At 45.9% G+C, this 24,193-nt stretch overlaps 1 protein-coding gene across 3 annotated transcripts in view; it reads left to right on the top strand.

Annotated features, from left to right (window-relative positions):
* The window catches only part of ISM2 (isthmin 2), a 29,431-nt gene extending 8,072 nt beyond the window's left edge, over window positions 1–21,359 (top strand). For 2 of the 3 annotated variants that reach the window (XM_083448450.1, XM_083448451.1), the window contains 5 exons: window positions 8,491–8,754; window positions 10,656–11,001; window positions 11,777–11,917; window positions 13,802–13,879; window positions 15,858–21,359. In XM_083448450.1, coding sequence (XP_083304576.1) covers window positions 8,491–8,754; window positions 10,656–11,001; window positions 11,777–11,917; window positions 13,802–13,879; window positions 15,858–16,375 — 1,347 coding nt within the window. In that variant the 3' untranslated portion in view covers window positions 16,376–21,359. Of the gene's footprint in view, window positions 1–5,723; window positions 6,381–8,490; window positions 8,755–10,655; window positions 11,002–11,776; window positions 11,918–13,801; window positions 13,880–15,857 lie in introns of all 3 variants that reach the window. The other variant, XM_083448452.1, reaches the window with a different exon arrangement.
* The last annotated feature ends 2,834 nt before the right edge of the window (window positions 21,360–24,193 follow it).

The following is a 24,193-nucleotide window of genomic DNA, read 5'->3' as shown; positions in this document are numbered from 1 at the left end:
ATATTTCCACTCTCACAGCCACCAGCAGATATATTATTAGCTCCTTAATAAGCAGGAATTGGGTCCTTCAAACAGATTAAGGAGTTGTTAGCAGTTCAGATATGATTTCCTCACCCTTAATTGCTGATATTTGCTTTCACCTAATACTGGGCAAGTCCACCAGTGATGAAAATAGGCACCCAAGTGTATTTTTATTTTATTTTATTTTATTTATGCCCCGCCCATATGGCTGGGTTTCCCCAGCCACTCTGGGCGGCTTCCAACAAAGTATTAAAATACAGTAGTCTGTTAAACATTAAAAGCTTCCCTAAAGAGGGCTGCCTTCAGATGTCTTCTAAAAGTCTGGTAGTTGTTCTTCTCTTTGACATCTGGTAGTTGTTCTAAAAGTCTGGTAGTTGTTCTTCTCTTTGACATCTGGTAGGAGGGCGTTCCATAGGGTGGGTGCCACTACTGAGAAGGCCCTCTGCCTGGTTCCCTGTAATTTGGCTTCTTGCAGTGAGGGAACCGCCAGAAGGTCCTCGGCGCTAGACCTCAGTGTCCGGGAAGAACAATGGGGGTGGAGACGCTCCTTCAGGTATGTGTTCCACATTTATTCCAGCTCAATAGAATTCTCTTATTTGGGATGGCACTGAGCACATTGGCTTTTTACTCCAAACTAGCGAGTTTGTCAGCTGATTTGCTGAAGTCCTTCCTCCAAATTTCTTTAATACTGTTGGCGTCTGGGTCCCTTGTATGAATTAGCAGCCTATAAATACCTGACACCAGCCCTTTGAACTTCTGCTCTGTCTGCACTGCTGACTGCTCCAGTGGGGAAAGGTCTGTTGATTGGCCCTTGTTGGTGTGTCAAGGGACTTGTAGCACAAAGTCTTGCTGACTATGCAACCAATTTGTTCAAACACCCTTCAGCTTTCTTTTTATCTATTTATAAAAATGAATACTTATTTTTATCTGTCCCAAATTCTCCACCATTCCTCTCATCTTCCATGGGACTTGGTTATCTCCAATTAAAGGACTATAGGAAAGCCACAGAAGAATGTGCTGGGAATGGTGCTTCTCTTTACATGGAAGAAGGGCAGATTCTTCCCCTGAATCCCAGTGGATGGCAGTGCTGGACCTCAAAATTAGTACTTAGGATGTACTCTCTTAGCACCCTACTGATCAAAATGCCTAGGTAGACCTTGAAATGGAGAATCAAGGAAGCATCCAAAGGAGGAAATGTTGCAGCAATGGGTACTTTAGTTATCCTCATAGATAAATGCATGTTCCAGTCACAACAAAGAGACAGCATTGGCAGATACCTAAATGACTCTGCCCTAGAACAGTTGGCTAGAGAACCAAATAGAGGAAAGGTGCCCTTCGACTTAGGTGACACCCAGGACTTGATACAGAGATGGAAGTGTTGTGGAACCTGGGTTAGCTGTTATACTGCCATTCCAACTATAGGTGGCAGTGTGACCAGCTGAGGCAGTGAGTCATGCTGCTGCTCTTGCTTTTTCTTTTTTTGCTTTTTTAAGCACTTTATTGAATAGTCACCATACTTTTAGGTTGAATACTGTATACAGGTTCTTTGGAACGGTTCTATCAATAATGTATCAGTTCTTTGGAGAAAGCAACTGCCTTGTGGGCCTCTGTATCCCGAACCAGCTCACTCTCCTGCTTCTGTGTCCTACTAACCACACAGGGGAAGGAGTCTGTCTTCATGCTTTCTCCTACACTCTGGTGCAGATAACGTTGTTCATTTCACACTCCACAACCAGCTTTCCATCTTCTATTTTTCTTTTTATTGTGGTCTCTTTGCCATCCCATTTCTGCAACTGATTGAGCGACCCATTGTCTAATGTTACAATACTCCTTACTTTCCTGTCATCTGCTGTGGTCTCATCAAACTGTTCCCCCAGTTTGAAGGAAATCTTGGTGTTCTTTAAACTCCTCCCTGTTTTGATGGTTATAACATCTCCGTTGCAACTGATGATCACGTTGGGCTTGGCAACACCAGCCACCTTCTGCTCTTGCTTGCACGAAAGCTGTTCCCCAGTTAACCGACTGGGAACAAGGGAACACATTGCTATCAGATCAACATTCATGGTAGGCAGCTGCCAGTTTCAAGGAGGACAAGGCTATTGATGGCTAATAGCCACAATGGCTGTGCTCTGCATCCACTGTTGGAGGCCAAATGCTTCTGAATAACGGTTGCTGGAAACCACAGGAGGAGAGAGAGCTGTCGCCCTCACGTCCTGCTTTCAGGCTTCCTGTCGACATTTGGTTGGCCACTGTGAGAACAGGATGCTGAACGAGATGAGCCCTTGGCTTGACCCAGCAGGACTCGTCTTAGGTTCTCATGGTTTTAACCCGGGTCTCTCCAGTCCTAGTCTACTTCAACATCCAGTCTCTTTGGATACTCAGGACTTCTTTTCATGAAGCAATTCAGATACCAGCGGACCAATCTGAAGTCTCTTTGGTAGGGAGTAAGTCTCATCAAACTTGGGGAGAGTTGACTTCCGAATACATACGTTTAAAGAAGATTGGAAAATGTTTATTGAATATAGAGCGGGAAATTGTGTACACTTGAAAACGTACACAACGTTGGCAGCATTAAGATGAATTCAACAGTGTAAATAAGTTTTGGTGGATGTAATAATGGAATACTGAATGGTTTAGTTTAGTATGCAGGGATTTATGTTATGCAAAATGAACCATGGAAAGAGAAGAAGGGAAGTCATTGATATTTTAAGGTTGTTTAAATGAATATTCTAAAACGTAAAACAGAAAATTTAATAAAAATTATAGAAAAAAGTGTTGACTTTCAAATAAATAGGTGTAGCACTGTGCTGCACAAACAAACTTACTATTCCATATTTTTCTATTACATTGTGAACCTCCTCGAGCATTTTTATTGGAAAGATAGGTTAGAAAAAGCTTTTGATAAACAAATATGTCACAGACTAAATGACCCTTCAACTCTACAATTCTATGAAAATCCTGCTTTCTATGAAACCCCACTTTATTTATCAAAGAATCCGACTTCAGCTTTCAAAACCTGGGGTTTCTTGTTGTGGGCCTTGAAGTTTGATGATGTAGAGAGGTTGGGGGGGGGGAGGTATTCTATTTGGTTAAGTAGCTCGAATAAATATTTGAAGTTAGTCAATGTGCTTCTCAATTTCTGGCACACAAGGGACTCACTTCTTAGTGTCCTCTGTAGGTCTGGCTCCCCATGGGCCACATTGAATCCTTCCCTTTTGCTGCTACTCTTCCAATAAGCTTCCAGTAGATTTTCTTCCACAGCGGTTTTAAGGCCACGCACCCCATCTCTAAAGTAGTTAGTGGATCATGTCGCTGCTATATTTTAAGAAATAAAGCCATGTTTTAGTCTGTTTGGATGGTGTAGATCGGAAGGTCTAGGGCAGAGAGCGTGAACAGAGCTAGTGGGGGCAGCATTTCCGCTCCTAAGGAGGGTATGGAGCTGCTTCCTGGATCAAAACAATTAAAAGTAATATTGAGGCCTTTTGATGGCCAGTCACCGAAAGGTCTGTTCTCAGTGGTTGGTCAGAACTGTATTAATCCAGTTAAAGGCGAAAAGGGCACGGTGCCAACTTAGTGGTGACACACCAAGGACCTGCTTCTTATCTAGGGCTGGAGAGATTTTTGGTTTTATCAGGACTGATGGGAGCTTTAGTTCAGCAATGTCTGCCAAGCACCATGGTGACTGCCACTGACTTAAATCAAATAGTAATAGTAATAATAGTAATTTTATTTATTCCCCGCTCATCTGACTGGGTTGCCCCAGCCACTCTGGGAAACTTCCACATAATCAAAGAACAACAAACGTCAAATATAAACAACTTCCTAATACAGGCCTGCTTTCAGATGTCTTCAAAAGTTGTGTAGTTCTTTATCTCCTTGACATTTGATGGGAGGGTGCTCCACAGGGTGGGTGCCACTATGGAGAAGGCCCTCTGCCTTGTTCCCTGTAACTTCACTTCTCGCAGTGAGGGGAACGTCAGAAGGCCCTCAGCGCTAGACCTCAGTGGGGGTGGAGAGGCTCCTTTAGGAGTCAGTCATGTAGAAATTGTCTATCAAGTTTTGAGGCAACCCTAATATGCTGGCAAGGGACGCTGGTGGTGCTGTGGGTTAAACCACAGAGCCTAGGACTTGCCAGTCAGAAGGCTGGCGGTTCGAATCCCCGCAGCGGGGTGAGCTCCCGTTGCTTGGTCCCTGCTCTTGCCAACCTAGCAGTTCGAAAGCACGTCAAAGTGCAAGTAGATAAATAAGTACTGCTCCGGCGGGAAGGTAAACAGTCTTTCTGTGTGCTGCTCTGGTTCACCAGAAGTGGCTTCGTCATGCTGGCCACAGAACCGGAAGCTGTACTCCCTCGGCCAATAAAGCGAGATGAGCGCCGCAACCCCAGAGTCGGCCACGACTGGACCTAATGGTCAGGTGTCCCTTTACCTTTACCTAATATGCTGGCAAGTATCGTGAGGTGAATATGGAATCCCTCTGCAGAATGACCAATATTTCAGCCCTTTGTGACCATGACCTCAACCTGATCCATTATCGTCAGAAAATCCTTTCCTCTGAGACAAATTCTTTCCGCCCCAGGATCATGTTCGTTCTCTTTTGTGACGCTCTTGTTCATCACAGGGAGTGGAATCAGAAGCTCTTGCACGAAAATGAACAGAATGAAACAATGCGACTCCTTCTTGTTGTTTTCACACCTGAGAATCCAGCATGTCCTGAGGACCCCTTTTCTGCCCTCGCATGCCACATATCAAAGGGCAAAGGTCTGCAGTAGGTCGCTTCCTGTACCTGTGGAGCCTCCTTTCCATTTTAGAACCTTGAGTACAGAACCCGTGGGAGGTATTTGGTAGTGGTGAACCCAGGAAGAGACAGCTGTCCCTTGCACAACAAAAATTCCATGTACAGACTGAACGCCTAAGTAGAGCTTATGTACATAGTACTTGACAAAGATTTGGTGTGACTGGTCTCTATTCCAAGGCTGTAGAAATGTTCACACAAGGAAGGAATATGCATTATTTCAGTTGGTTTATATGCAGTCGGACCATCCTGATGTTGTGGGACTACAACTCCCTTCATCCCTAACGGGTGGGATTTGGGAGTCCAGCAACATCTGGAGTGCTAAAGGTTCAGCATACCTGCAGCCGTGGCAAGGAGGTTATGCCAAAGATTTCACAAGAAAGGTGAAGGATTGCAAGAAGAGGCACAGAAGCATTTGGGCAGCGGGCAGTTGGCTTTCCAGGGAGCCAAAGTCCTTCAGAAGGCTGACGGGAGATGGATAAGGGAGCGTCACAAGAAAGGATGTGTTGCTTTCATGGAAAAAATAGTGCTGCTATGATTCGTAAAGATGGTGGTTCCTCTTACTAGGTATGAAGATAGCTATGTGTTGACGAGTAAGAATTGTTTTTAGGTGACCAAGCAAGGGTTCTGTTTCCTAAGAGTGTTGTTTCTGCGTATTTTGTTTCTTCCAGGCTATTGGTGTGTCACAAACAATAGTTCAGTTGCATTAGGGACAATTTTTGAAAGCTATCAGCATGTAGGTCTTCTTTCAAGGCTGCATTCTTCTTTGGGGGTTTTATACATCTTAATACTACTTTTCATACATCTTTTTTTTAGCGGCTTTACAGCTCTTTAGTTTAATTGAAGCCCATGGATGTAACATCTCTCTCTCTCTCTCTCTCTATCTCTCTCATATTCTCTTTGACCAGCAGGACTGACTCAACCATTAGGTTCCTCCTGAATCCCTTAAGCTAACCTGCTCTGAGCTACCTAAGGTATACTGCTGCCTTCAGGTAGAGTGGAGGATGTTGTCCTACTGGCCATGTTGAAGTAAGGTTCAATTTGCCCAGTTGGATTCTGTACATTGGGCAGGAGGGGGCACCATCTTGTCCATCGCCTTAGGCAGCAAAATGTTTTGGATGGACCAGTTAACTTAGTCAAAAATGGAAGATCCCATTGGCAAATCTTGCAACTGTTCTCAACTGTTCTTATTGCCCCGGGTGAAAGATCCAAGAGACAAGGCCCGATCCCAGCAGTCTAGAATGATCACACTTTCCTCAGCCTTGTATATGACAAGGGGGAGGCGGATGTTACTGCAGCCCTTTTGTCACTGCTTAGCCCCACTCCTAAATAAAACAGCAGAGAGACCAACAATCTCCCCGCTGCTTTCTCTTCCTTTCACTGTGGGAGGGGAAGACAGGCTTCGGTCCTTTGATGTGCAGGCCTTGTAAATCCATTGATGATGCCTTGTGTGTGCGCTCATGTGAGTCAGGACCAACCCCAGTTGCCTTTGAAGTGCTCCAGCGACCAGGATGAAAGTGGGATGGAGGGGGAAGAGTCCTTCCCAAGCCATCAAGCCCTAATTGCAGGTAATAGTGCCCTTCTGTATCCCATATGGGGAGGCGAGCATCCCTGTTTCCCCTAATCTTGCAGTTACATTCTGGGCTCCTGCCGTGAAAGGAAGTAAGCACACAGGGAACAGGCTCAGAGAACTCGGCCCGCACGTTGGGAAATAGCTCCTGGCTGCAAGATGCACGAGGGAACAGTTGGAGAAGAGTTTAAAGTACCTAGAGCACAGGAAGATCTTTCCTAGGGATTTTGCTAGGCTGTTGCCAATTCATACGTTTATTATTATTTTTTCAAATGAGGTTAGATTTGGGGGTGGGGGATTGCACCAGTGTGGCAATTTCATTCTTACGGAAGGATGCAGAATGCATGAAAAGGAACGGCAGTTGGTTTGTGCAAATGGTGTGGCGGAGGAATATATTAGGGCCTTGGTTTCTTTGCCACTCTGAAACTTAGCTTGCTCCATTATAGTGGAGGTTGCAATGTTTGGGACTTTTTAGATTAGAGTGAAGGTGACATGACAGAAGTCAGCAAACTAGACAAAACATACAAACATAGGAAAGTACCTTAGGCTCAGATCATGGAGTCAGTCTAGCTCTGTGCTGTTTACACTGGCTGGCAGCATCTCTCTAGGGTTCCAGTCTTTGCCAGCTCTGTCCAGATATGCTGAGTGCTATTGAACATGTGCACCAGGTATGGGAGCAGGGGTTCGGGGGAGTTAGCCCCTTTTTGGCCATACCATATTCTGGATGCAAATACAACTCCCAACTCCCCTGCTGCTGTTTCCTCATTAGGAAAAGCCTACATGTAACTATAACAAGGTATATAGCTTGTTGCAGGCTGTTTTGTCAAGGAAAATGGCACAAGGTAGGAAGTGTTAATCCTGTCCCCTACTTACTCTTACCACCATGATCCTCAGGCCCCTTCAGCTGCTTATTGGCCTTGCTTTTCAAAGCTGGGAGATCCCATCGTGGATTTCTAAAAAATAATAATTTTAGGTTAACTCCAATGCCAAGTGTTTCCGTATGTTGAAAGAGGTTTATTAGTTGAAAGGCAATGCCAGAACCAATAATTGGCCAGTGTAGTGTAGTGGTTAAGAGCAGTGGACTCGTAATCTGGGGAACCGGGTTTGCGTCTCCGCTCCTCCACATGCAGCTGCTGAGTGACCTTGGGCCAGTCACACTTCTTTGAAGTCTCTCAGCCCCACTCACCTCACAGAGTGTTTGTTGTGGGGGAGGAAGGGAAAGGAGATTGTTAGCCGCTTTGAAACTCCTTAAGGTAGTGATGAAGCGGGATATCAAATCCAAACTCCTCTTCTTCTTCTTCTCATTTGCACATGTATGCAAAAAGGTTTTAGAATCTCTCTCCTCCTGGTTCTGGATTCCATGTGATGCTTCTGCCATGCAGAAAGGTAAAGATGCAAAGTGCGGCACGGCACCAGTGAAAAGCTGTTGTGGGGGCCGCATTTTGATGGTTCTGTAGAAGAAGAAGGTAGTACCAGAAGAATGTTAGTGAGCAACCAAGGTTTCCTTGCAGCCTAGAAATGGAGAACATGTAGCCCTCCAGATATGGTTGGATTACAACTCCCACCATCCCTGATCACTGCCCATGCTGGTTGGGGCTGAAGTCCAGCAGCATCTGAAAGATTGGAGGAGATTCCACACTCCTGCTGTAACAGGGGAAGTTGGGAAGAACAGATTGAAAAATAGCTGGGCCAGCGGGGGGGGGGGGCGCTCAGATCAAACTCATTCGCTTGTGTGTAGCAAGTAAACTAAGCTTAAATGGGGTGGTCCTTGAAAGTTAGAAGAAAAAAAGCACAGGGATAATGTAGTCTGAGCCATGAAGGACTGATCAAAAACCAGATGAGATGCACCAGCATAATTATCTGTAGGTGTTCATAGTAAGCCCAAAGTATAGGAATGTGTATGCTTAACTATGGTGTGTTTGATATCTCAGACCCGTATTCTGGCCCATTCACAGCTCATTAATCCAATGGGGCAAGTTGCTGACATGCCTAGTGCCCACTCTTATCTTGCCCCTGGTGTGAGAAAAAGAAAGCAGCTAGATCTCAGTTTTCATGAGGCAACGGAGAGTGGTTCTGATGATGCTTCCCTCGCTGCCTCTTGTTGCCAGATCTCTACTTCGTCCGACACGGCTTCAATCAAAGAAGACGAAATGCCGCAGTCTAACAAGGTCCGGAACCTGAGGCGAAATGGACGGGCCATGCCACACAGGCAGAAACGCCGTTGGCCACTGCAACATGCTGCAAGGAATCAGTTGGCATCGCTCCAGACAGGTGGCGCCACCCAGGAGGAGAGCACGCCCTTTGTGCTGGACTTGAAGAACCTGCCAGGCTTAGCCAACGTGGACCTGAGTGCCCAGAATCCAAATATACAGGTAGGCCAATGGGCTTAGGGCTGTATTGATTAGGCTCGGAACAAACAAACAAACAAAAAGTGGCACCATCTGTAGTTCACTTAGAACCGACCCATGCTTTGGGGTAGTTGGTCTTGACTTGGACTCCTGGAGCGTGGACAGAAGAGGGAGGGAGGGAGATTCCATAGTTGCAGAACAGCTGCCAAGAATGCCTTTCTGCATGCCCATGTCTCAGGGGTTTGGTGCAAAAAAGACTATAATCCAAAGAGGTGCCTTCAGACATGAGGATTATTGCGTTAGTTTTCCTAGCTATAATGCTCGCACTTCTTTCCCAGTTTCTAATGCTTCTTTTGTACTGCGTTACCTGTTGCATTATGGAACAGTCGCCTTTCAATCGATATACTGCCATGTCACACTAAATTTCATTCACACCAGTGGGTGTGGTTTGGCAGAGCAACAAACACCATTGGTTTAACACAAAGAAAAATGGCTTGTACTTCTTTTTGAAACGCAGGGCTTGTGCATAGAGAGCCCCAATAGCAGAGTTTAAATCTCATTGTAAGGCAGATTTAACTGAAGCATAGGAATAGGTTTTTTTATCTTCTTTTTAATCAATCAATTAATATAATAACAACAACTATTATTTTATTGTTATTTTATTTACACCCTGCCCATCTGGCTGGATTTACCCAGCCACTCGGGCAGCTTACAGCATATCTAAAAACATAATAAAAACATCAAGTGTTTAAAACCTCCCAATACAGGACTGCCTTCAGATGTCTTCTAAAAGTTGCGTAATTCTTTATCTTACTGATATCTGGTGGGAGGGCATTCCACAAGGAGGGTGGCACTACTGAGAAGGCCCTCTGCCTGGTTCCCTGTAACTTCGCTTCTCGCAGTGAGGGAACCAGCTGAAGAACCTTGGATGAGGACCTCAATGTCCGGGCTGAGCGATGCGGGTGGAGACACTCCTTCGGGCATTCCAGCTCCTTAAGGCAGCTGACCCTCCCCCCCCCCTTTTTCAATAAAACAGACTGCAAGGTAAGTTTAAAAATGATTTACTTACAGTTACTAGGTCTCAAGACTTGCATTTTCCTTAGTAAAAACGATAAAATGCAGGTAAATATTCTTAGTTGAGGAATATACAACAAGAGCAGCCTCAGATACATATACGTGACAGAGTAAATTTGAACCATACCCGTGCAGCGTGGCAGAGAGAAAAAGGAACAGAAACAGGCCTTCCTTCCTCCTTGGAGAAGAGGGGATGTGACATCATAGAGCCTACTCTAGTAATTTAGAACTCTATAGTCCTTAACCCCTTCACACACTAAGTAGCATTGTTAGGTATGACTGCAAATTTTCTACATAATCTCCATGAGCACAAGATGCTTCTTTGTCTTGTTCAGTACTTTGCAAAGTCGCTACGATCCTATTGTAAAATTGTAACTTCATCTTGCGCTGCAGGCCTAAGCACACTTACTTTTGATGTGGCTCTACAGAGCTTACGTGTGACTTACTTCTGAGTAAGCATGCATATACTCTTGCTTATAGTGGTAGAACTACTTCCACTTTGCCCTCCCCTGCCCTGTTAAATGGTCACAGACATTTGTGCCATGCAGTGCGTGACTTTTGAAAACAGCTTTCTTTAGTATCCTTAGTGGCTTATTATATGCACTTAAATAGAAAAGCAGTTTTGCAAGCAGGGTTTGGGACATGACCTAACTGGATTGATAATGGGGCTCCATGGAGAATTATTGGACATTGAGTGAGTGTCTTGGTCAACACTAAACTGAGAGAGAAGTGGTAAAAGCTTGAATGGGCAAATACATGAATGTAGGATGTACTATTGCTCTTAAAAGAACCCCACAGTGCTTTAGTGGTGGTGCCCCATAAACCCTCTTACCCAGTGCCATTACTTGCAGGTGACCATTGAGGTGGTGGATGATCCTCAGGCTGAGATGGAGATGGACTTGCTAAAGGAAACTAGCAATGACTGGTCTCTGACCTCCTCTGAGTGGCTGTCCCACAAAGACCTCTTCTGGCCACTTTTCTGGGAGTACACGGACCCCATGGAGGAAGGGGAGGAAGGGGAAAATTTGGACATAAGGAGCAGGGGGGAAGAAGACGACGATGACGAAGAGGAGGAGGAGGATGACTACACTTCAGAGTATGATGAGGAAGAAACGGTGCTGAGTGGAGTGGGAGGTGACTGGGACCAGCGGTGGCCCCATCAGAAAAACTGGATCTTCAAAGAGAAGTATAATTACGGTGAGGCTCCCTTTCCTGCCCTTGGTAGGTCTACAGAGCTGCGTTAACTCATTGACTGTTAAGGGGCAGGAGAGCATTTTCAGGAGAGAGCAAGAGGGTCTTTTCAGTTCATTATCTCCTCTGTTCCTCTCCAGTTAAGATGAGTGGTCCAGCTGATTTGTTATGGGGAAATCTGGGATGTATCCAACTGAAATGCCTGCATTATTCCAGCAATCCCAATAAGCATCCTTCCATATTTGTGCTTTCTCTCCTGTACATATGCTTGAGAATTCCTAATTTAAATCCATTTGTGAAGTTGGTGGGCAAGGTCTGCTTTAGGTGATATTAACTCGTTATGCAGACAGAGAGAGAGAGAGGAGGAAGATTTGCATGTCCCCTTTTTCCATTGTAGATACATCAATGTGACAATTGTGTATATTGGAAAAACACTTTTGCTCTGCCCTCCATATTGCATAATGTGCGTGCATTTTGCAACATGAAATGGAAAATATAACCTATGAAGTGACTGCAAATCAGGCCCAAAAGATCTTGAGCCACCCTTGAAATTTTAGGCACTGTATGGCCAAAACTAGACCAATGTGCAAAATTCTGGGAATCACAGCTTTCATTTAAAAGTGGGGCGGAGTGCCTGGCAGGAAAAGCAGGTGAGGTGGCGCATGCGAATCTCCTCTTCTGGATTTCTAGCTGCACAATATAGGTTTGGGTGAGAGATCTAGGCTGCTGGGTGATAGGGGAGAAATGTGTGTGAGAGAGACCTTTTTCTTACGCTCTCCAGACTATGAAGATGAAGAGGAGTGGAGCCCTTGGTCTCCGTGCACTGTAACCTGTGGCACTGGCAACCAGAAAAGAACCCGGTCTTGTGGCTACGCATGCACTGCGACGGAGTCGAGGACCTGTGACCTGCACCGTTGTCCTGGTATGCCTTTTCTCCTTCCACCTCTGCCTTGTTTTCTTGCCTGCCTCTTGTTCCCTCTTCAAAGCTCCTGCAGTTAACTGCAGCTTTCTCATCTGTAAAGAGAGTGACCCCACTATTTTGAGAGGATCCCTTTTCAAACTTCCCAAGAGGACTGGGGTGAGTTTCCAATAGGGATGCTAGTGGTCTGACTCTCTGGCAAAAGGTCATTTCCATTCTGACATCTCAGGTGCTGAGAACACCACTCTTCTCCTCGTGCTTGTATGTTCCATTTGTGCAATGATTTCCACTTGTGCAAAGAAGCGCCTTTTCCCTCCTTCCCTGCTCTGTGGCCTGTACCTTAAAGCTGCTCATGGGGTCCCTCCAGCCCTCTGGAGCAGATTGGGGGAGTGTGGGGAGAGGAGAGGGAAAGGAAGTTTTGCTGCACAAATAGAAGGCGTTTCTCAAACAAGACAATTGTTGTACAGTGTACATTGCTCTCATGTGTTGATAAAAGTGCTGCGGCTGCCAGCATAAAATGGCTGCTGTCAGCAGCAATAAAAGAGGTGCAGGTACTCTGTACTGGTGAGTACTGTCGCCGAAATCACTGGTTATGTGCAACCCTGTCTCTTATTTTACATTGCTTGCACGAAATGCAAATGCTGCTTATTATGTACAGTGGTGCCTCGCAAGACGAAAAGAATCCGTTCCGGGAGTCTTTTCGTCTTGCGGTTTTTTCGTCTTGCGAAGCAAGCCCATTGACGGAGTAGCGCTATTAGCGCTATTGGCTAAAAAAGGGCTAAAAACAGCTTTTCTGGGGGGGGGGGGATTAGCGGTTTTGCTGCTAAAATGCTTTTAGCAGCTTAGCAATTCAGAATAAGGGGTTTTGGAGCAAAAAAAAAAAAAAAATCGATTTTTTTCGTCATTTTTCGTCTTGCGAAGCAAGCCCATAGGGAAATTCGTCTTGCGAAGCGCCTCTGCAGACGGAAAACCCTTGAGTCTTGCGGGTTTTCCGTCTTGCGAGGCATTCGTCTTGCGGGGCACCACTGTACTGACTTGAATAGGATCCAAAATGCAGCAGTCTGATTGGTCCTAGAACAATAGGATTCAGAATGCAGCAGTCTGATTGGTCCTAGAACAATAGGATTCAGAATGTAGCAGTCTGACTGGTCCTAGAACAATAGGATTCAGAATGCAGCAGTCTGATTGGTCCTACTCTCGACTCCAAGTATATTTCACTGCTGAAGAACTTTGTGGAAAGGGATGTCCCTCTCCATGAGGAATTGGTTTCAGAGTAATGATGGTTCTCCAAATATTGTTGGACTTCAGGTCCCATCAGCCCCAGCCAGCATTCACAGTCAGGCATGATGGGAGTTGTTGTTCAGCAATAACTGAAACGGCCACAGGTTATCCATTCTTGCTTTCAGACTATAGTGCAGCATAGGCAAACTCAGCCCTCCAGATGTTTTGGGACTACAACTCCCATGATCACTAGCTAATAGGACCAGTAGTCAGGGATGATGGGAATTGTGGTCCCAAAACATCTGGAGGGCCAAGTTTGCCTATGCCTGCTATAGGCAGGCTGCTATTTTTCCCCATCCTGATAATCAACTCAGTAACTCCTTTCTTTTCTCTGACACATTTGATATATAAAGGCCATCAACTGAAATCCCACTCAGAGTGTTGTGTGTCAAAAGCAAACTTTAGGCCTGTGTGTGTGTGTGTGTGTGTGTGTGTGTGTGTCTGTGTGTCTGGGTCTGTGTCTGTGTCTATCTGTGTCACATTTTGGCCTGGGAGTTGTGGACAGGAAATATATACAGAGTTGGGGATTGAAGCCCAGCTCCTGTAACACCTTTTAAGTGGCATGTGGTTCCCCCCTGACCCTTTTGCTTCTGTGCTTCCCTCAAGGAGCAGATGGGGAGTTGTCTCTTGCCACAGAAGAGACACCATTTGAAGCTGAGAATGCCACAGAGATCCTAAACTCAGGTCAGTAAATTCCAAATGAGCACGGCTACGCTAAGAAATTGCACAAGGAGCTAAGCGAGTCACTTTCTTATGCACACACCTGTATTCTCTCGCTCACTTTCTCTCTCTCTCTCTCTCTCTCTCTCTCTCTCTGTCACACACAGCCTGCACTTTTGAAATGTTCACTTGTTCCTGCCTAGGCAGAGGGGGCACCTTTTCCTTCCCAGGTTAAGGCCACATTTCGAAAGCACACGGCTTCTCTCCCTGGGCTGCCTTTTCCAAGCTCAAAGGGGCAGAGCCATTAGAGAGACTGTGGACCCCCACCTCTCATTTAAAGGATCTGTCTGGAATGAGGGCTGGGAGGCGGGTCAGGGAGGACATTGCTATGGGGAACCTTTTTCAGCCTGAGAAACGCATTGCCTCCTTCCAGGGGCTGTTTTCCACTGCTGCACATGTCCCAAAGCAGAGGTGGGTGTGGATATTGCCAAAAGTGGCCAGGACAATGGATATGTCTCTTCCCTTTGTGCAGTAGGTTACATTCCAGAGGTTTATGCACACCCCCACATTGCTCCATCCTGCACCCATCCAAGCAAGAGGCATTGCCCCAATTCAGGGACACATTCCCGTCCAGCAAAATAGCTCAAGCTGAGGGCACATAGCGGGGGCCAGTGAGGCATGTGACTTGGGAAGAGTCCCAAGGGGACAGGGAAGCATAGAATAGGGCTCCCCAACTTGGATCTCCAGATGTTTTTTGGACTACAGTTCCCATCATCCCTGACCGCTGCTCCTGGTAGCTAGGGATGATGGGAGCTGTAGTCCAACAGTAGCTGGAGGGCCACATTTGGGAAACTCTGGCCTAGAGGGTCACATTCAGCCACTGGGCCTGTGATTCCCTGCTCCTGATTTACTACCACCCAAGATAAGCTGTCAATGGCATATTGGACTGTCTTGCCAGAGTGGTGCATGCTCTAGTTATCTCCTGCTTGGACTACTGCAATGCGCTCTACGTGGGGCTACCTTTGAAGGTGACCCAGAAACTGCAGTTAATCCAGAATGCAGCAGCTAGACTGGTGACTGGGAGTGGCCGCCGGGACCACATAACACCAGTCCTGAGAGATCTGCATTGGCTCCCAGTATGTTTCCAAGCAGGGACGCGGGTGGCGCTGTGGGTAAAAGCCTCAGCGCCTAGGGCTTGCCAATCGAAAGGTCGGCGGTTTGAATCCCCGCGGCAGGGTGCGCTCCCGTTGCTCGGTCCCAGCACCTGCCAACCTAGCAGTTCGAAAGCACCCCCGGGTGCAAGTAGATAAATAGGGACCGCTTACTAGCGGGAAGGTAAACGGTGTTTCCGTGTGCGGCTCTGGCTCGCCAGAGCAGCGATGTCACGCTGGCCACGTGACCCGGAAGTGTCTCCGGACAGCGCTGGCCCCCGGCCTCTTAAGTGAGATGGACGCACAACCCTAGAGTCTGTCAAGACTGGCCCGTACGGGCAGGGGTACCTTTACCTTTACCTATGTTTCCAAGCACAATTCAAAGTGTTGGTGCTGACCTTTAAAGCCCTAAATGGCCTCGGTCCTGTATACCTGAAGGAGCTTCTCCACCCCCATCGTTCAGCCCAGACACTGAGATCCAGTGCCGAGGGCCTTCTGGCGGTTCCCTCGTTGCGAGAAGTGAGGTTACAGGGAACCAGGCAGAAGGCCTTCTTGGTAGTGGCATCTTCCCTGTGGAACGCTCTCCATTCAGATGTGAAGGAAATAAGCAGTTCTCTTCTCTTTAAAGGACATCTGAAGGCAGCCCTGTTTAGGGAAGTTTTTAATATTTAATGCTGTATTGCTTTTAACACACGATTGGAAGCTGCCCAGAGTGGCTGGGGAAACTCAGCCAGATGGGTGGGGTATAAATAATAAATTATTATTATTATTATTATTATTATTATTATTATTATTATCATTATCATTATCATTATGTCTGACGGCCATTTCTCTCTTCCCCCTTTCCCCAGATGTGGACAGCTGTGAGAAGTGGCTCAATTGCAAGAGCGACTTCCTCAACAAATACCTGAGCAAAGTGCTGTCAGACCTGCCCAGCTGCCCCTGCTCCTACCCGCTGGAAGCCGTCTACAGCGCCGTCAACCTGCGGGACGAGCGGCAGGGCAAGAGCTTCCGCTGGCGAGATGCCAGCGGGCCCAAGGAGCGGCTGGACATCTACAAGCCCACGGCCCGCTTCTGCCTGCGCTCCATGCTCTCCCTGGACAGCACCACGCTGGCTGCGCAGCACTGCTGCTACGACGAGAGCGCCAGGCTGATCACGCGGGGCAAGGGGGCCGGGGCCCCCAACCTCATCAGCACCGAGTTCTCCCCCGAGTTGCACTACAAGGTCGATATGCTGCCCTGGATCCTCTGCAAAGGCGACTGGAGCAGGTACCACGCCGTGCGGCCTCCGAATAATGGGCAGCGGTGTGCTGACAACCCCCCAGAGGAAGAATACCTCTCTCAGTTACAGGAGGCCAGGGAGTATTAACGCAGGGGGGAAAACCAAAAGACGTGGAGAGCAGGACATTTTTGGTCTCCCGCGCGACTAGGGAGTATAACAGGGCCTCTTTTCTTCTCTCTCCTCCCCTCAGCTTTTATGTCAACAAAGGCCTCCGCTTCAGAATGGCTACAGAGCCACTGCTTGTTTTGCATTCCCTTGGTAACCAGGTAGTCTGTAGGAAACCTTAGTGCAAACTCTACAGTGGCTTCTGCCCTGTCTTCTACATAGAGGCCTCCAGTTTCTATCCTGACTTCCTCGTTACCCAAAAGCTGCCACCATTGGCCCAAAGGGCTGTACCAGAAGGCCATCCTGAGGGATTATAGGGATGGGAAGAGCCAGAGGAAAGGGGGGGAGGTGTCTTTCAAAAGGCCCATTGTGACTCGTTTTATACTGCACACAAGCTGTCGCACAAAGGCAGACTGGGAGATCTTATGACTTAAAACTGTAATCAGGTGCTTGAAGGTTTTGCATAGAGTCTGTAAGCAGTCTCAAGGTGGATGACTCAATACACCTAAATTCTGTTTTTAGCTAAAAGGGAAACTTAGTTGGACATATTGAGAGTGACAGATCTGGCTTCAAGCGTCTGTTGTCTTGATGTAGTCCTGGGGCAAGAGAAAGAATGACGTTCCACACAGTTTGGGAGAAACTGGGATGGAGGGGTGCTGGGTTGTGTGTAGGTGCTTTGGAATGTAAGTTATGGGATGTATTGTGAAAACGCATCCCCTAAAGTGGATGAGTGGCAGACGAAGCCAACCTGCTTGCTGGGTTGATAGAACAATCTGGATCTCATTTCTACCCAGCAAGTCTGATAAGGAAGCAAGCAAATGTTTTAAAACTTATTCTTCTCTTCAGGCCAGCGACAGAGCAGAAAACTAAGCCCAACACATTTATAAGACTCCAGGGGAGGAACTGAACATCTTGCCCTTCTGATCATTCTGCCAACATAAGCATTTTGGCTTTCAAGACAAGACAATCCTGAGCACAGTTCCCGGAGTTTCCCCCAAAAAGAAACCTGAACCAATATCAGGGGCAGGGGGAGGAGAATTGGGGGCAGGGTGAAGTCCTTGTTCAAGGCTTCTGCTGACAAGACTCAATAGCTGAATCCTAAGCCAGGTGTCCTGGGAAAAGTTGCAGTTCTGAGCAACCTCAGTCAATAGCATAGGAAAGAACAAAGCCCATGTCTTCCAGCCCAACCATTTCCATTTCATATACCAGAGGTAGCCAACACGATTCTTTCCAGTTGTTGGACACCACCTGCAACATCTGGAGCTCCAGGCAGCACAGCCAGTAGTCAGGGATGATGGAAGTTCAGCCACATCTAGCCACCCCTGATATAGAACTTCATTCTGAGTTTTGGATCTGATGTTTGGCAGAGGATTGGTTGGAACAACCCAGTCATGGATTTCTCACATTGCTGTTTGGTTTCTCAACTTGTGATGGAAAGATCCAACTTTCCAAATTTCATGTTTCTGTTTTGTTTTGGGATTTTAACTTTTGGTCTAGTTCCTTTATCATTGGCAGTAAAGGGACAGGTTTGCCTCTTGATACAGTGGGTGACAGCTGGGTAGTGAGTGAAGGGATTAGTCCTAGAGCTATTGGTGCTCTAGAGCTTTAAATAAAGCAAGCCCACAATTCTGTGCAAAGTAGTTGTGCAAACTTGCATATTTGTCTTGCACAATTTAGTCTACTTTTCCTATTTTTGAGGAAGGGCAAAGAGCCATCAGACTGAATCCCTTGTTTTCTCTTCCATATTGTGAAATTTTGCCAGGCATCAGCTGGAAAGGTGTTCCTTTTTTTATTTTTAAAAAAAAAAACTTAAAATTTTAGGATACTAAATTTTGTACTCAGTACCAACTTCCACATTTGCATGCAGAGCATGGTAGCCACTATTTTATTACTCTCTGGTAGCCAAAAAGTCTGCCTAGGCGCTCCTAATCTTTTCTCTGTACTTTGAGAACTAGGATGTTTCTCTTCTCTTTTAATATTAAAGGTCATATTTTCAAGATTCTGTATTATAATGTAGCTTCTGCATTATCTGTCATGCAGATTCCTATGACAACGTTCACCCTTCTCTGATTCTTTGTAAGTTGTTTGCCAACTTGGGAACACATCTCTTGTTCCTGCTGAAGTCAATAGCAATAACTCTAATTGGTTTGCAATCAAGTAAGATTGCTGCCTTGACCTTTATACCAAGGTTCTTTTGAGCCGAGGCCACATTCATGCCATACTTTTAAACCACTGTTACCATTTTTAAAAGTTGTGGCTTCCCTCAAAGAATTATGGGAGCTGTAATTCATTCAGGATGCTGAGAGTTGTAGGAGAAGCCTATTCCCATCACAGAGCTCCCACAATTATTGGGGAGGAGCTGTGATTATTTATAGTGGTAGCCTAGTGCTTAAAATGTATCATGTGAAAGTGGACTTGGCCGCTGACTCCAAGGACAGGAGCCTTTTGTTGGACAATGATCCAGAGTCCAGAACCATCTTCTTTCACAGGACATGCACAGCCAGAAATCGGAGGCTTGTGTGCTGTCCCTTCTTCTACCGGTTTTATTAGTGATGTCTTAAGTTTATGGAACTTCATCTTACGGCCTTTAGTCCCCTTTAAGTGATGATTGGCCTTATAGGCATTCCAGCAAATTTTGTTGTGTGTTCCTGGCGGCACAACATGTCTGGCAGACTCCATGATGGACAAGCCATGATCTCAAGATGTTTGGACCACTGAAAAGACTGTTGGGGGAGAGCAGTAGGTCAGCTTGGGCATTGCAGCAAGACCCTTCTTTCTTTTTAGAGTATCTCCTTTTAAAAAGCCTCTCTTTCTCCCTTAAAGCTCACGTTTATTGCTCAGGACTGACATGGGCTGTTGGACTGGGATGGTTCTGCTATGGCACCTAGTAACTGCATTAGGAATCAGTAGGTCTGCTGTCTTATGTGGACTTCCTGAGTGAAAAATGTACCTGTGATCCTGGAAATAACGAAGGTGCTAGGGAGTTTTGTCCTATTCCATTGCTTGCTTCTATCTTCTGCTTCTGTCTCCAAACAGAATCTTAAACTGGTGCATTTTGCTGCATTCAGTGGCTTGGCTTGTTTATGGCTCTACCTTGTAAGTTGCTACCATCAGATGCTGTCATTCTCTATCCCAGGATTAGGTGAGCTTTTCTGTTGGGGACCACATTCCCAGGCAGAAGTAGTCTGCCAGGGGCCACATTCCAACAGCACGTGGGACCCAGAGTCATAGGTAGGTAGGGCTACCTCCTTTCTTTCTCTCTCTGCCACCCTCTTTACCCATATTTTTGCCCTGAAACTAGGTCCAGGACTACTTCTTAGGGCCACAGGTCACGTCCCCCTCCTGCTGCAGCCCTTTTTTGTGGCGTCTTCTCTCAGCTCAGGCTGTTGTGTTTAGAAAATTGTGCTAATAAAACCAAAAAGTGTGCTGGCAGAGAAAATAAGTGTTTAGGAAGAAGAAGCATAATGAAATAAATTTGAATGCTCTGGGAACAACAGCAAGTGCAGGCAGATGAATGCTGAAAGTTGCTGGTGAAGCCAAAATGAAGGCTGCAGTCCGCTGCTTACTGATTTTTGTACTTCCAGAGCCTTCTTCCATGTCACTCCTAAAAGATTGCTATTCGCTATCACGGCCCTGCTTGCATCTGATATAGCGGGGTCCGTTGTCAATAAATGTTGATCTTGAATTGCTCACAGGCAAAGAATAGCCAAGTGACAAGACTGTTGACCCACTGGCAAAATGTGTCCCACAACCAAAGGTAGGCATAGCTTGAGCCGGCAGCGCGTGGAGCCAAAGTGGGTGGAATTTGAAGGCTTGCAAAATAGCTCTCACCCCTCAATCCCTTCTCTCTCTCTCACATAAAGGGGAAGTGATTTCTAGGAGGACTGCTCAAAGAGCAACAGTGAGACTAGATAACAATGGGGAAAGCCTTAGCTTTCACCATTGGGTGGGTGGAGCATGTATGAGTCACAGATGCCTGTCGGAGTTTGAGCTCTCTACCACTAGCGTATCAAATGCCACTGTTTTCACAAGCACCTTAGACTCCCAGAAAGTGTTGCGGTCTCATTTGGGCGAGTATATACCAAGGAACAAGGGTTTATTTTTATACCATGTAACTAAGATTCTGTCTGGCGATTTCTATTTAAGCTATATTAAAAAGAAAAGAAAAAAAGTATTGTATATTGTCCCTGCCACATAATTTTATTGCTATATCAGCACACTGTTGTATAAAGATATTGTTAGTTCAACAAAAATGGCATTAACGAGATCTCCTTTATCTGAATTTAGATGAAAGCACTTTATTTCAAAGTACATGTGTTTGTGACCAACATTATTCAGATATAATATTGCTGGGCAGTTTAGTTCATTTTGAAATGGATGACGCAGCCCCGAATGATGCGCATTTTAGTTATGTGTCATTAGCTCCATCAGTCAGGACCCAGGGAACTTTGCAGTCTCCCTGGGCATTCTGTGGGTGAACCTAGGAGAAAAGGGGCATCCAGGTATTTTCTATCAGGGCAAGGACACATGGAGAAGGAAAACCCCAGAAGAATCTTTGTTCTAGCTTGGCTAGGAACCACTCTTTCCCGTGGCATTTTGAGATTCCTCGCTGGGTGGGGTGGGGGTGGAGGTGGGGAAGGGTCTTTTGGGAACTGCACACTGCCTTGTTTTCCAAAGAGGAGTGAATGTTTTTGATGTGGTTCTGTGGATTGGAGGATTGGGCCATGTTCCTACTTCATGGCTGGTTCACTCGTCCCAAGTTTTTCCACTGCTTTTCAGTTGTCTCCTTGTACAGTATTTATTGCTTGTAATGATTATGATAGCAGAAAGGGATGGACATTCTAGCAGTGCTGAATGAGACCTTGCTCTTGGAGGATATATGTGTGTGTGTGTGAAGTGCCAAAAGGTAAGCAAGATGACCGTTGTCTCTTTAAATGAATAAACTCTATTGTTAACAAACTACAAATAGCCCACGTCTCTCTTATTCAGGGCTGGTGGAAAGTGAAGACCCTTTCTGCACCTTAATCCTCCAGGGTTTGTATAATCAATCAAGAACTGGAACTCTTAAACTCTTGTTTCGCCAGATGACTCTTTTCCCAGAAGCAGCAAATCACTATGAAGTACATAACAGCTCACAGCTACGCTCCAAAGCCAGTTGAGCTGTGTTAATTACCAATTAATATATTGGTTAAGTATAGGAGAATATGATGTATTCCTAACTTCTTGAATGAAGCCTGACTCTCTGTGATGACAGTGATAATTTTATTAGCGGCAGCGTTGGCACACTCAGTATAACTAAGAAGGCAGCAATGGTCTGTTGCCTAGTTTTCCTACCATAAATTTTATGCAGAATTCTCTTACCATCTTTCTCAAATTCACCCACCTCGTATCGCAGGCTAGCAGCCCCTTCTTGTGATCCAGCCAACTGCTGCTTAACTCCCAGTTACCTTATACAGCTGAGCTGGAAAAGGCTGCTGTAGTCACAAGTAGTTCACACTGGCCTACATGTTCATGTTCAGTGGTCTGAGCAATGGTTGCTTTTCTGAGGAAAAGCAGCATCTATTTGCATGCAACAGTTTAGTGTTTTGAGATGATGTCAATGAAATGATATCTCCTAATTTCTAAGCCTAAAGCAGATTCTCCTGCTACACTGAACCTATTTTACAACTGTGAGGCCTAGAAACGTCAAGAAAAAGGCGAGACTTTCAATTACAGTGGTACCTCGGGTTACATACGCTTCAGGTTGGACGCCGCTAACCCAGAAATAGTACCTCGGGTTAAGAACTTTGCTTCAGGATGAGAACAGAAATCATGCTCCGGTAGCGCGGCAGCAGCAGGAGGCCCCATTAGCTAAAGTAGTACTTCAGGTTAAGAACAGTTTCAGGTTAAGAACGGACCTCCGGAACGAATTAAGTACTTAACCCGAGGTACCACTGTATATCTTTACATAACACTTGATATTCTACAGTCCCTGCCCTATAACTCTGCTGTCCTGATAAGTCAGTAGCAGTAACATTTCATTGCTCCATGCATTGCTAACTTCCCGCGCGCCCCCTCAAAAGCCGGAGCCAGCTGTAGCCTAAAGAGTTTAGGAGAGCATCTATTTGTTCTGCCTCAGGACTCCAGAAACATTCCAGCTGGCCTCCGGCTATAGAGCAACATTAAAGTCCCCCTGTATCTGGTTTGTCTTCAGACAGGTTTACAGCTGGACTAAAGCCTGAGGATGGACAAGGACTTGAAGCAAAGCCAAGGGAGGCTAGTCTTTCAATGGGCAGCTGGATCCCCCTTCAGATAAGAATGCAAAGCACTCTCCACTGGGACCACGAAATGGGTGTGAGCCAGCAGCTAAATGTAGCCAGCATCAGATTTCAAAGTCTTCTGTGAAGCTATAAAGCGAGATCCAGCTGCTTGGGAGTGGGTGTGTATTTAAGCAACAGGGTGCTACTGAAAAGTTTGATGACAAGCCCAGAAAGAAACCAAAGCTCTGTTCACAAAGCAGGCACTTCTCAAACAGCTGCCCTGGGTGGGGATAGAGCAATAGCGTATAGTTGATTTACATCATCCAGCTGAAATCCTCTGCAGAAAAGCTGTAATGAGAACTTTTCGTGGGGCATTTAGTTTCCCTCCGATGAGCTGAAGACACCAAAGCTCCCTTGACTTGCTAATTCACTTCCTATAGAACTCATTTTAGTCTTTTGTACCTCAAAATACACCCAACCATTCTCCACCTGGCAAATGGGGGAAATTGCCATTTAACCATGTAAGACCAGAGCTGATCTAGAAACCAATACAGTTAAGAACAAAGCCAATAACGTAGTCACTTGTGCCAGTGTTGCACAAGGAAGTCGGTGCAGCTCTTGTACAAGCTCACTATCCGAATTCCTTGGGTATTAGCCAATAAAAGGCCGGAAATCACAATGAAGCCCAAAAAATGTTCAGTTACTAAAGATCATGAACGTGCTATTTCAGCAAGCAAATGCAGTTTCAGATATGTACAGTAAATGAGTTGCTGGTTCCATGCCCAACATGCAAAAGCGGTGGTTTTTGTAGACGAGGCCTGTTTGTTATAATGGCTGCAATTCTGATAACTGAAAATGGATTAGACATATCAGCATTGCTCTAATGCTGGAAGGGAGACAGCTACAGCCTGAACAACCAGACATTTTTCAGTCCCATTTTGGGTTGGGAATGGTATGTTATAAGACAAAGCCTTATTTTTCTACATAACCTCTATTTTTCGGGGGCTGCCACCTTTGAGGTGCACAGTCAAACCTCAGTTCCCGAATGACTCCATTCTGGAATGCTTTGGCTTCCAAACCCCGAAAACCCGGAAGTAAATGCTCTGGTTTTCGAATGTTTCTCGGAAGCCAAATGTCCAACGTGGCTTCCGCTTGAGTGCAAGAAGCTCCTGCAGCCAATAAGAAGCCACGGCTCAGTTGTCAAACATTTCGGAAGCCGAACAGGCTTCCAGAACGGATTATGTTCGACAACTGAGGTTTGACTGCATGTGCTGCTTACCCTTGGGCTTGACTGCTTGAACATGCCCGGGACAAAAATGTATACTCATCTGTCTTATGCTCAGGAAAACCCAAATTACTTTTCTTGTCAAACGTATTTCAAAACTTCTCATCTAAACCTTATTTTGGACTACCACTCCATCAACACCAGCAAGCACTGAAAACTGCTCTAGACTCTCTTCATTCTTTTATAGCGTCAGGCCCTAAATACAAGATGTGTAATAGAAACTTGCTGCTGCTGCAGCAGCAGCTGTGTAATTTTAGTGAACAATTGTATTTCATA

Source organism: Podarcis tiliguerta (genome assembly GCF_965153285.1).
Source record: "Podarcis tiliguerta genome assembly, chromosome: 1".
Taxonomy (NCBI): Eukaryota; Metazoa; Chordata; class Lepidosauria; order Squamata; family Lacertidae; genus Podarcis; species Podarcis tiliguerta.
Note: the sequence above shows the minus strand (reverse complement) of the source record. Positions and strands in the feature narration are given on the sequence as shown.